Raw genomic sequence first — 13,070 nt, 5'->3', positions numbered from 1 at the left:
GACAGAAACACTCCCCACAAACTTACACACACAGACATAGTGTGTATCCTCCTCAAGGTGCTCCAAGAGCTGTAAATTTCCTCTAAGAACAATGTTAAAATGCTGTTATGCACTACTCTATATTTAAGTTAAAGTTTCAATAGATCTGCTCTACTCTAGTCTTAATAACCTCTGTGTTTAAACATCTTTGTCCTTTTGATTACAATACATTTACTTTAAGTATGGCACCGTGACCTTAAATACGTAAATCCTTTATCATACCCCCTGTGCTTTCACCATATGTACACCACTTGCCACCCACGAGTCTCTAAGGTTAGGATTTTACAAGCTGACCTGGGTGTCCCCTCGCCGTAACGCTACCTGGTTTCCCCCTGCATTGTGACATTCATAGACGCCGACCACACCATCAGCAAAGTGACCCAGGGTGTCCAGACAGTTTCCTCCCTGCTGCAGGGCTCCGAAAGCAATGTCCTGGTGATCTGGGACCCTGAACACACACATGAAATAGTGTTAGTGAAGCGTGTATTCAGCTTTTCAAGCTGTTAAAAAGCCAAACAAAGAAAGCGTACAGGCCGAGATACAGCAAAAGAGGAAAATAGTCAATTTTCTTCTGACAAAACAGGACAATGGGGTTTTAATATGTCTGTAAAAGTTAAATTATTCAAATTAGAAGCATTAAAAAGGTGCAATTTTAATGTTCTTCCCTCTGTGAAAACATAAAAGAAAAAGGTATGCCTGAGATTTAATGTGGTTTTTATGCTTTTAAAGATTGTTTCACTGTGCAGTGATACACCATGCCCCAGGCTCATGCTAAATTTGAATACGCTCTCTGAAAGTCCCACTCTGACCAGTTGCACATGTGCATTTCACAGATATGCAGAAAGCCCATGAACCTATCAGCAGTAGTTCTACTTTATTATCCTGAGACAACTGATGGAGAAGATTTGGTTCAAACAACCTGAACTGTGCCAGTGTGCGATGGTGCTTCTGGTGTGTTAAAAATAAGGTTTTTTTTTGGCAATCCTCAAAAAATCTTTGTTTCTCAACAACGCTGCTCAACAGATTTAGATGTAAGCAACTTTGTACTTACTTAAAACTACATTCAAGCTCAAGGTTTGCCTATCTGACAACCTGGAGGAGTACCAGAGTCTGTAACAGCGGTCATAACTTGACCTTCAGGCAAAATGTAGCAAAAACGCTGGGAGTGGTGCAATCTAGCAGTCAGATTTAAATCAGAGGTGCTTTCTGCTGAACTTAGTGGCTCATTCACATCAGCCACTAATTGCGAACCTGAGAACCTTGTGAAAATGTAATAATGACCTTGAATCATAACTCCTGGTTGGGCATTAGTGTCACTGCAGTCTCATTTGTGTATAAAACATCCCGCCACACATTAGCACAAAGTCATACTTCAAACTTCTGGCTGAGGAGTGGTCTCCTAACAATTTGGTAAATGTAATTTAGTTTTGATTATACAACATTACATGTCATGCAGTGTAACACTGGCTCCATCATATTGCACAGACTGCCCTCATTTTCTTACCTCAGCTCAGGGTAGACATTCTCCAGGTACCATTTGAATGGCTTACAGCTTAATCTCTTCTTCATCTCCAAACGACTCTGGATACTGAGGGAGAGGAAGGAGATGGAGGAAGAGAATTAAAGGGTTGAATCAGCTGTGGTTTCATGTTTAAATTATACGCCTCGTCAGTCGCTTTGTAAGGGCAGAGAGTGGAGGCTCGGGGCATGTCTGAGTCTAGATCCTTTGGGGAAAATATAACTGTTTGGACTGACACTAGAGGGGAGATGCCAAGTCTGTTCCCACAAGGTCACATAATAAGCATATATAGTGCTGTCTAGCTACTCTGGTTGAATGCGAAAGTGCTTATTGCTGTGTAGACTTCTGGATGTGTGGCATAAAGCAGAAGGAAACTAGTATAAGGGTGAAAAGCATTCCTTAACACATTTACAGTACTTACTTTGTCCTGCTGGTGGCATAAAACTAAGAGGATCACAAAGTCAGCAGGTGTCACCCCCTAGAGAACATGAATGTCAATCCATTCAGCAGCTGTAGGTATTTTTTTTTAATGGCGGATGACTGACGCTGTCACTATGCTTGAAACAATCCTGCGCCAACCTTTTTAAGGAACGTTGCCATCCCTTTAGGGCATAAATAACAGCAGCGTTTCCAGTATTGTAAATCAGCCACTGACTTTTTTTCCCCTCTTCTGAGCTACATTAACATCCTCACTTAAGTATAAAGGGAAAATTACACCTTTTATGGCTTACATTCTGCTAATTGGCAGTACAATTATAATTATTATGTCCATTCAAGTGGCTGCCTTTGTAATTTTATGATCCAGCTACATTATTATGTTCAACTCCCACGGGGCTAATACTTCATAGTACTTACTTCCCATAGGGGACATTTCTTGCTGAGGGGACAGCGGCATAGTAGAAGTTTTTATACTCGTCCATCCACACCTCTGCTGCTCTCCTTGTGTTCCTGATGGATGGGTGAGAAGAAGAAAATGAACAAAGGTGAGGGAGACAATGGGTGAGGATAAGACCAAGATTCGGTGAGGATTAAAAAAAAGAAAGACAGAAAGGTATGTGGCACACTGTCCTGAATGGACGTGTCTGTTTGGTGGTTGTGACACACTCACTGCCTGCTCATACACCCCCGACAGCCATCAGAGGGCACAGTTATCCTGGCTGTACAAATGTGAATGTGTGTTTATTTTCCCTGTTATTGCAGCCGTTGGTCAACAGCGTGTGCATGCTGCCAAACAAAGTGTTGACGTGTGACATTTGACAATTTGTCAGATTTTTATTTTTCGAGTGATGTAACGGACTTCTGTCAGACTATGTGTCGGCTGGAGTCAATAAAATACAACTTAATCTTTGCAGTCCAGAGCACCTCAAAGTATGACACTAACAGTCTTTCCTTAGACCGAATCAAGACAAGAGAAAGAGTGCAATGATGATTATAGCAACGGGGGTTAACAGTGAGACCTTAGTAGCTTCTCTGGCTCTCCCAGTTTGAAAACCTCAGTACTGGAACCAGTTTATATCGACCTCACTGTTTCTTAGGTTGAGATATGCTCCTCAGGTTCATGCAGTGTCTCATAAAGTAGGATAACATAGTCAGAAAGTTAAACAAGCACTCCAATTACTATTTTTGTGAATTTTCAGGCAATTATTTCGCAGTTCAGACTTAAAAATAGGGTTAAAACTGTTAGCAGGGTTAATTATAGCCATAACTGCAGTACAATCAGGCTCATTATGTTTACCTGTGAATCCCTAAAGTCTAAATGCTTTGACCAAATTATAGGGAAACTAAGTGCCTCTTTATGTGATGTCAAAAGCAAAAGTTATGACACGCTTGCCGGAAGCCTTTCATATTCTACAGAAATTCTCTATAACCCACGAGTTGCGCAGTTTTAAATAGCGAGCAGTGGTTTTGTCTTAGTGAGGCTCACATATTTCTAGACATTTCCAAACTCGGCATCCACTTACTGGAAGAGAAGCTTCAAGAAAACAGCTCTTCTAACATCTGAAGGTTACCAGCGACCGTGGTGACACTAGATGCCCTATCATTATTACGGTATTTTAAGGGTTTATTTTGATGCGCAGTCTCTTTGTCTTGCAGAATTTTTTTTTACTCTCATGCACCTGCATCCCAAAAATACACACGCCACACACTGCAAACTTTATTTGGGTCCACAGGGGCTTTTTGTCACATAGCAAGCTGCTGCTGCCACAACACGCCTATTATAACTCTGCCGTGAAATGCTGCTCCCTGAAGAACAATTACAATGTCATCCAGGCAGACAAAACAGGTGCCGTCTCCGAGGTCCCCAGAGTCACTGCAGCAGCCACAGGGATGCTGTCTGGGACTTTATTCAGGCTGAAGGGCAAGGCGCTGCCTCAGAGCACAGATGAAGCTGCTCTGCTCTGTAATAGAGAACTCCGCTGCACCCACTGATTAATAAGTGATGTCTTCGATTGTTAGGAAGGGTTGTGCAACTAATATGAGACTGTGTTCAGTGTTATGAAACTGATGAAAACATTAGCAGTCCACAGGTGGTGTCTAATCTTTGACACTGTTTGACTAAATGTTGGTTTAATGTTGAATTTCATCCACATCCAGTTTTTTCCCCTCTAAGGGTTCTACCGAGCTATGAATCAAATCTCTTCAGGTATTTGTATGTAACTAAGTGATAAGAAATGAGGGGCTGAAGTCAACAAATACCCCCGACTCAAAAATAGGAGCTACTGCAGAATAGGCACCACATGTCACCCTGACATGCTCTTTATTTCTTGCTCCCCTTTAAAATTATTCATCATAGCCAGTACCAGAGTAACCACAGTCATTTCAAGCTCCTTGTTATCTGTTTGTTTATCCTCCCACATGTTTACCAATCAGGACACTGAAGGTTTGTTGGGCTCATTACCAAGGGTGGTTACTCATGGTTTCAAGAGACAGATCCATATCTGCCCATGTATCACATTCTCCACTACTCGTGTTCAATGTTTATGGTGCCACATATATCACAGCTCTAAAGGGCAGCACATGGAAAAACAGATTTTCTTCACTTTTCTTCACAGTTTTTATTTTTTTTTATTTTTGAAGGAAATATTCCTGAACTTGTTTAATTGATGGCATTTTGTTTTAATTACGCAACGCTGATTTAATTCTCAGAGCGTTAGTAAAACTCAATAACTTGTTTGGTAATTTACAAACCGCAGCCACAGAAAATAATTAACCAAAAGAGACTACTATACTCATACCACACATGATCTGTGCTCATTTCCAGCTCCATAGTTTTACTCCAGGACTCAGGGGAGTAATTCACACAACTCACAAAGACAAGTCTCTTTTATCCTACACACTAGGTCTTGGTGCAGCCCCTCAGGTCACCTGCTGTCTGAATTAAGCCTTTTTACCTCTATTCCTCCTCATTTAAGGGCCTAAGCAGCAGGTGGGTGGAGCTGTTGTGCTCACAGGCAGAGATGAGCATAGCACTGATATGCCCTGTCTTTGTTATCACAGAGAGCCAAAATTAGAAAAACACTGTCTGAAAAGGCAGAGATGAGAGCAAACGGACATCTGAGCTTTGGCTTGCAGAGACTATTTGACGGTACCCTGACCTTATAAATATGAGGATCTAACATTATAACTGTATATTAGGCTATAATATATAGTAGTATATTGCTTTTAAGCAAATAAGTACATTACTGAAATTAGAAGTGCTTTAAAAAGAAAATCCAGTATAAATATTGAAAAACCATCATCAAAATGGAAAGGAAGAGCTTAAACTGCATCTATGGTAAAAAGTATTATAAAATGTCAAGGTTTTTCTGAGACTGCTAGGTCACTTAAACACCAGCTGATTGACTGTATTAGCTGTCAGTGAACTGCAGATTTAAAACAAACAAACAAACAAACAAAAAAGACTTCCTAACCCTGATAAAGTTGGAACACGCTCAGCTAGTCCTTTTCTGTGCGGTTGTTCTGCTGCACAGAAAAGTGTAAATCAAAACATTTTCAGTTTCAAGATAAACAGCAAACTCATCTGCTGATGAAAATCATGTGACAAGACAAAAAGGCCCCAGAGGATCCAGTAAATGAACCTTGTGGTGGGAATGTTTTCTCAAAGGCTGTTTCCACATTAAATTTAGTGAGTGAAATTTGAACCTCAGGATAAACATCCTCAGTATTTGGTCTTGAAATGTCACTACAGTTGAGTCAAACTGTCTCCTTACTTTAACTGACTCTTAGAAATGAAGAGTGGGTTGTGTTAGAGCAGGTCACCATTTGACAGAAAGGTCAGGGGTTCAATCATCGTCTTCTCCGGTCTGCATGTTTTAAGTGCCCTTGGGCAAGATTCTGTAAACATAATTGCTCCCTATGCATGTGCGTGATCAATAAAAGCAATGTGGCTTGTACTGTAAAAGTGCTTTGAGTGGTCATTAAGACTAGAAAAGCATTACATATAAAGGACAGTCCATTTCGACTGCATCTCTGTCCATCAGAAATAGCCTCCACATTTCTTGTGATTTACAGTGAAACTATTTAAATAGAGATTTTCCCTCCCATATTTTATGTAAGGAGAAAACAGGTTTTTTTTATATATGCTCAGCAGCAATAATAATAAATAAATAGAATGAATTCAAGTACTGCTATTATCCAAAGCTCTTTGCATTTGATTACCCATTCACATACTGATGATATGGAAGGCTGGGCCAAACCTCAGAATGCATTGGGGCTTTGGTGTTTTTTTGGATATGACAAATAGAGAACTGTGTGGCTTCACCTTCTGAGCTAAAGTCACCAAATAAACCCAAATGCATTAACTGTAGTGTCATTATGGAGATGCACAGGCTGCAACATGGGGAATTTTGATGAACTATATGATGCGTGTAACCTGACTGGTTAATGAGTGTTCAGCCCTCTTCTATGTGTGTGTCTGCATGTGTGTCACCTTGCGAACACAGTGCCACTGCCACCCGGGAAGGTATAAGGATGCTGCTTTCTGAAGACGTGGCCAACTCTGCTGCAGGGGATGATCTCCAGACTGCCGCCACACTGCCACACACGAAATGAGATCTCTAAAAAGACACACAGACATACACGCAGGCGGAAAAAATGAATAAAAACAGGTAAGCTAATTACTACAAGCCAAGAAAAAGTAGTTAAGTTAATCCACATCTGCATATCATGAATGTTTGGAGTGTGTTGACATTGTTAGATTTGCTCTCCAGCATTGTCAGCATTTGAATGAGCGTTCTTTAAATGAGCACAGCAATGTCTGAACTGTCAATCCAGTTCTGATTCATTGGACCGCCTCGAGAGGAGCCTGAATCACTCCGTCAGCTGTTTATTCTTACCGATTTCCCAAGTGCATTCAGACAAAAGCAAAAGGGAGACACAGCTGCTATTATATCATTGTACTGTTTGCAAATGAGCTCTATTGTGCACACTCTGCGCTGACTCTAAACATTATTACACTGCCACTGTAATTTCCTAAGATCAACTGTACTAAGGAAGACATCTTTTACCTAGATATGACAACCAAATTACTGAAGGATTTTCTATTATCTCGTTGTTGGCATGGGCACCCAGATGATCTCATGAGTTGATCACAGTGTGAGGCAAATCCACGTTGCTGCTTTAGTACCAGATCTCACAGGGGAGTGGAGATTTTATAACTGGGCAGGAATTTGTGGTTTTCTGAGCCAAAAGTGCAGCATTTATGAGGGAAAGAGATTACAGTTGCAAGCTCATTTAAGTCTTAAAGATATAGTTCAAAATTTTGGAGAGACATGTATTTGGTTTTCTGCAGAGAATGAGATCAGAGGTTTGATACAATTATCACAGTTACATGTCAAGTATAACAATGCAGCCAGTAATCACGTAGCTTATCATTGAGAGTACAAACAACAGGAAACAGCAAACCCAGCTCTATCCAAAGCTCACAAAATCCTCCGTTGTTTGTTTAGCCAAATCACTGTCCAGCATATAAGGATGTGCAAACATAACGTCAACAAAACTGGAAAAAGAAAATTGGACTGCCTGTTGGATGCATAGAATCAGCAGACTCAGTAAACCCGTTCTTGATGTGTTTATGGCTTCAATTACTAATTTCAAGTCTTTTTAAACATAAAATTACAAAAACAAAAAAGTTAATAAATCAGGCTATGTTTTAGTGCAAGGTTATCTCGTTATTGAAAGTCGCTACTGAATGATCAGATGACAGCAGCAAAACGCTCGGCTTGAGCTTTAAAAGAAAAGGGAAAAAAAAGGGACTTCAATTGATTTGTGTCATCACTGAGTTTCATTGAGAAATATAGCTGGGTGTCATCTGCATAGAAATGAAAGTGTATGGAGTGCAGTTCTAATAATATTACCTAAGGAAAGCATGTATATGGTAAAAAGGATCGGCCCCAACACGGAACCCTGTGGAACACCGTGGCTAACTTTAATGTGTAAAGAAGGCAAAAACATTTAAATGCATAAATTTGGTTTGATATGATTCAAACCAATGCAGCACATGCCCTTTAATGCAAACAGACTGCTCTGGTCTCTGTATTAAAAGTTCATAACATTTTATACATTTATCATTTCATAATGATATAACATCATTATACTCAATGGACATATAGGACTGTGCTATTAAACTTGCACCAAGAAAGCGAATGAGTGAATTTTCCAAAACACCCATTAAAACCTTAAAAGCCTGGAGACAAAACGGGAAACGCAGGACATGCCTGCGACTTCACTTGACTTTCCACTTTTAATAACTGTGTTTTATGCAATTTTTGATTCTTTCACTGATCAAGACTTTCTATTCTTGCAACATCCATTAGACACTTTCTTCAGTCTACCGTGAGCTTCTAAATTGCAGCACTCACCGAGATTTTCCCCTCCCCATACATCCATCATCATGTCATACTTTCCGAGCTGCTCAAAGTACTCTTTATCCATGACAAACAGGCCACCTGCTATCATTGGTGTCCTGGAGGGGCAGAAAAAAAACAAAAAAAAACAAGAAACAAGAAAATTGAGAAGGCATGCGTAAAAATTGAGTAGATTAATACCCTGTTAGTTGCATATGATACAACCTGTAACTTTTGAAAGTGTGTTTGCCTTACTTTATAGGAGCGATCGGGTTGCCTTGTCTGGCTCGTCTCTGCTCCAGAGTCATGTAGTCCCATTTAAACACCAAATTCCAGTCAAAGCCTGCCAACATAAACACACAGACAAAAAAACAGCACAATTACGACCATTAGCTGGGATTAAGTAGCAGTCTGGTTGTATAATTGGATTTGGCAGGTTCATATTAGATGACTGGGTAAATCAGCAGTTGCCTGATTTCACAGGCAACTGCTGTAACTGTTTAAGTGTTAGCAGAGAGAGTTAAACTAGTGTAACTGGCATGTATCTGTTCTATAATACACTGCAATCAGCACAGCCAGTACACCACTTTGGCTTTTACATTAATATACCTCACAGACCCACACAAAAAAGAGAAATGTTGCAAGACAAGTGCCAACACTTGCTAATCCAGCCAAATTAAGAATGCGACTGCACGGCAGTTTCACATTCAGAACATTAAATTTTTTATTATGTGAAGTCGTTAATTAATTATTAATATAAAAGAGTGGGGTTTTTTTAAGCTATGAGTAGTTCTTCCATTTCCAGTGTGCATTGCACCATATATAAGCTATATCCATCAGCATCACAATGGACAAAAAAGGATATTTAATGCGTAAAATCACATATATGTCACCAATTATTTAATTAACTTGAATTCATTAATGTCCTTTCTGGTTATCATCTAGTGGAGTTATACTCAAGAAGGCACATGCCCAAATCAGTTGGATTGGACATTAAACTGTCTTTAACCCACCAGCTCTCCAGTACGAAGTAGGCGTGATGTTCCATTCAGCCTATGTCAGAATAAAAGAAGTAACTGTCTAAGAGATTCACGATGAATAAGTGGGGATCATGTGTGCTGCCTCCTGAGATAATAAGATAATATATGCAATACTTTGAAGAGGAGGCACTGCTCAGTGAACATTTCCTGCTGAGAAACAGTTTGAAATATACCATGTTCCTCAGGAGGCCTTGCCTTAAGTATGAGAAATACCTGGAGAGAACAGTTTATAAGCTACAGCACTGGATGCCAAAACACCTGGTCTTAATGCGGCTGTGAGATAACAACATCAATTCATTGTAAATGAAAAGCATTAAAAAGCAAATCCTCTAAAACCGTAATAAATGCAAAGCCTCGCTGTCAAGCTCGACTGACTAGACTACACAGGAGTCGAGTGTGTCTTTTGTGTACTTTACCTCCTTTCAGATCGGCAGAGGCACCGACATATTGAAAGTTGTCCATGTTGATGACATCAATGATGGGAGAAACTACTCGTGTCTTATCCTGAGAAGGAAACACGGAGACAGTAATTAAACAAAGCCACTTCAAGGATGGATGCAGGTTTGGAATATCATCAATAAATATTTACTACAAGTTAATTAAAAAGGACTAAATTATGCAGAACTACAAAGGACTCAGAGCACTTAACTGTGTTTGCGAAATTTTAGAGCATAAGTAAATATTCCCATCTGCACGAATGACTCCTAAGCTTATTTTATGTTCTATATTTAGTTTACTGCCACGTTTATGACGTAAAACTGAACGTAAATCAGCCATTTCCTACCAACACCAAAACAAACCCAAGCTTTAAAATCACAGAGCCACATCACCCGGCAGTTCGAAGAAAGGATTACTCAAGCGGCCTGAATGACGAAAACAGAAACAGCTTGCAGATATTGGGGAGTTCATTTGTTTTAGCCTGCGACATTTTTATAAGACAAGGTTTCACAGTGTATGGTGGGATTCATTATTTAGAGAAGCAGCTAAAGCAAAAGAAAAACAAAGTCAATTACTCTGACAGCGCAGCGTTTCAGACTTGGCTCCAGGCATTTATTAACGAGGGAACAACAAAACAGCACATTCGGGAGGATCAAATGCAGAATCAGACTATTTTAAGTCAAATCAGATACATTTTTAAAGAACAACCTCAATTTTATACACAGTGTCCCATTTCAGATTAAGATAACAGTCAATCATGAAGCTCCTTTTTGAAGTCTTTATTTAAAAAAAAAAAAAAAAGGCTTCGCTCTAAATATCACCAGACTGTGTATCTGTAAGAGAGCTCGGTTTGGGTTTATAAAGTTTTTCCTTTAATGGAAATAAAAATCAAATTGCCAGCCCCAAAAGATAAAAAAATCTTGTCACCCATCAAGATCTGCATGTCTCACACTGTCAGGTTTAGCTGTGATAATGGGCTTTTATAATGAAAACAGTCCCAACATTCCTGTGTGAATGAAATGTAGTCATGCGCTCCTTGTTTCTCACATGAACGTTAACAAGACACTGACTGATTATAAGCTCAGCGGTGCTGCTTTGTAGCCAACCCCACCCTCTGTGTAAAGGATTAGATGGAAAAAAATGAATTGGATCAATTTTATGCGTATTTTACTGGGATACACTGGTCAGGTACTTTATCAGGTCAACCTTGCTAGTTTGGGAATGGATCCACTTTTGTCTCCAGAGCTGCTTTAATTTCTCGTGGCACAGATTCAACAGGGTGCTGGACATTGCTCAAAGATTTTATTGCATACTGACATGACAGCATCACAGAGTTGTTGCAAAGTTTTCAACTGCATTTCCATGATGGGAATCTCCACATTATATCCTAAAGTTGCTTTATTGGAATAAAAATCTGATAATTTTTGAGGCCCTCTGAGTACTTGTGAACTGTGGTCGTAAGGGGTCAGCACCAATACTTAGACAAGCCATGGTGTCCAAACAATGCTCAGTTGGGAGTAAAGGGTCCAAAACTCTGCCATTACACTACCACCAGCCTAAACTGTTGATACAAGGCAGAATGGATCCATGCTTTGACCAGATTTTGACTCCAACATCTGAATGTTGCAACATTTTTCCAATCTTCTATTTTCGAATTTTAGTGAGCCCGTCTGAACTGTAGCCTCAGTTTCCTGTTCTCAGCTGACAGGAGTGGCACCTGGTGCGGTCTTTTGCTTGGTGTAGTCCATCTGCTTCAAGGCAAATGTGTTGTGTGTTCAGAGATGTTTTTTTGCATATCTTGGTTGTTACAAGTGGTTATTTGAGTTAGTGTATTTTTGGGCCATTCCCTATAAACCCCAGAGATGGCTCTGTTGTTAAATCCCAGTAGATTAGTAGTTTATGAGATACTTAGGCCACTCCCCTTGGCATCAACTACCACGCTACATTCAGTGTTGAAAGTTAGCAGGTTGTTTCCAGCATTTTTGTGGTTTTTAAATGAGTATTTTGTAGTTTGTTGGCCGTTTTCTTTTTAGATCAAACTATGGTATCATCATTTAAACCATTTATGAGCACAATCACAACATGTGAACTGTTTTTCACTTATCAGCGGTAAATGGACTGATTATTATAGATTGTATTTGAGCACTCAAAGCACTTTAAACAACATGCTCCTTTCACACACATTCATACAAGGACTTTTATCTACACTAAATAGTTTCTAACAATTACACGGTGATACTTTGGCATGCAGACTGGAGCAGCCAAGAATCAAACCACTACATATCTACGATGCAGACATTTTTTCCCACTCTGACTAAAGATAACAGGTCAGTGCACAAGAAATTGGGCTGAATCCAGTGTAGTGTTTACATGTGTCAATCAATGCACAGTGACATAACTGACTGCCTTTGTTTCCTTCTATTGGTCTATTAAATGGTTTACTCTGTCCCTCTGAAACCAATTAAAATTTCAACAGGTTTTCTGGGCATTTTCACTATGAATGAGTTGTTTATATCACACTTTGCTTTGGAATGGCTCCACAGTGTAGTGGCTTACACATTCTCCCAACAAGCAAAAGATAAAAAGTTTGTATCTTTCCCGGGAGGAGAAACAAGTCCCTTTTGGGTTGTGTCGGCAAGGCGTACAAACTTGTAGAGCAACACACCATGGTGACCCCTTTAGAATAAGGGAGGAGTTGAAAGTAGCTTCTTTTTTTATTATTTTGCTTTAGATTTTAAACCAATTAGAATCAAAAAACAAGGCTATATGCAAACATAACTCAGTTAAAAGGGCACTTTTCCTTTCAAGCTGTCGTATTAGAAGGAAGATGGCCAAAGTGCAACAATTTCACTGTCTGGCGAGATCTTCTTCAGAGTGTGCCCTGACTGATAAAACCGAAAATTCAATGCCAGTCTTTAAGAGGAAAAAAACCCATCTAATTTGTATCTTAACTATTGTTTTTCACTTGTTTGTTCACTGGGATATGTGCTCAAATGTATTATAATGATATTAAGATACGAAGTTGTACGCTGTGTGTGCGCATACCTCAGCCACTCTTTCAAGCAGCGGCTCTAGCCAGTGGTCATTACATTCACAGTGGGAGTCCAGGAAGGTGAGGACTGGTGCTGTGGCAGCATCTGCACCACGAACTCTTGATCGCATCAAGCCTGAGGGAAGTTATGAAAAGAA

At 39.7% G+C, this 13,070-nt stretch overlaps 1 protein-coding gene across 2 annotated transcripts in view; it reads right to left on the bottom strand.

The window, feature by feature from the left end:
* The window catches only part of galnt2 (UDP-N-acetyl-alpha-D-galactosamine:polypeptide N-acetylgalactosaminyltransferase 2), a 70,336-nt gene that overhangs the window by 6,773 nt on the left and 50,493 nt on the right, over positions 1–13,070 (bottom strand). For both annotated transcript variants that reach the window (XM_063477379.1, XM_063477380.1), the window contains 8 exons: positions 12,927–13,048; positions 9,860–9,947; positions 8,659–8,746; positions 8,419–8,522; positions 6,489–6,615; positions 2,414–2,506; positions 1,544–1,627; positions 361–487 (listed from right to left, as the gene is read on the bottom strand). In XM_063477379.1, coding sequence (XP_063333449.1) covers positions 361–487; positions 1,544–1,627; positions 2,414–2,506; positions 6,489–6,615; positions 8,419–8,522; positions 8,659–8,746; positions 9,860–9,947; positions 12,927–13,048 — 833 coding nt within the window. The remainder of the gene's footprint in view (positions 1–360; positions 488–1,543; positions 1,628–2,413; positions 2,507–6,488; positions 6,616–8,418; positions 8,523–8,658; positions 8,747–9,859; positions 9,948–12,926; positions 13,049–13,070) is intronic.

Source organism: Pelmatolapia mariae, linkage group LG1 (assembly GCF_036321145.2).
Source record: "Pelmatolapia mariae isolate MD_Pm_ZW linkage group LG1, Pm_UMD_F_2, whole genome shotgun sequence".
NCBI classification, from domain to species: Eukaryota; Metazoa; Chordata; class Actinopteri; order Cichliformes; family Cichlidae; genus Pelmatolapia; species Pelmatolapia mariae.
Note: the sequence above shows the minus strand (reverse complement) of the source record. Positions and strands in the feature narration are given on the sequence as shown.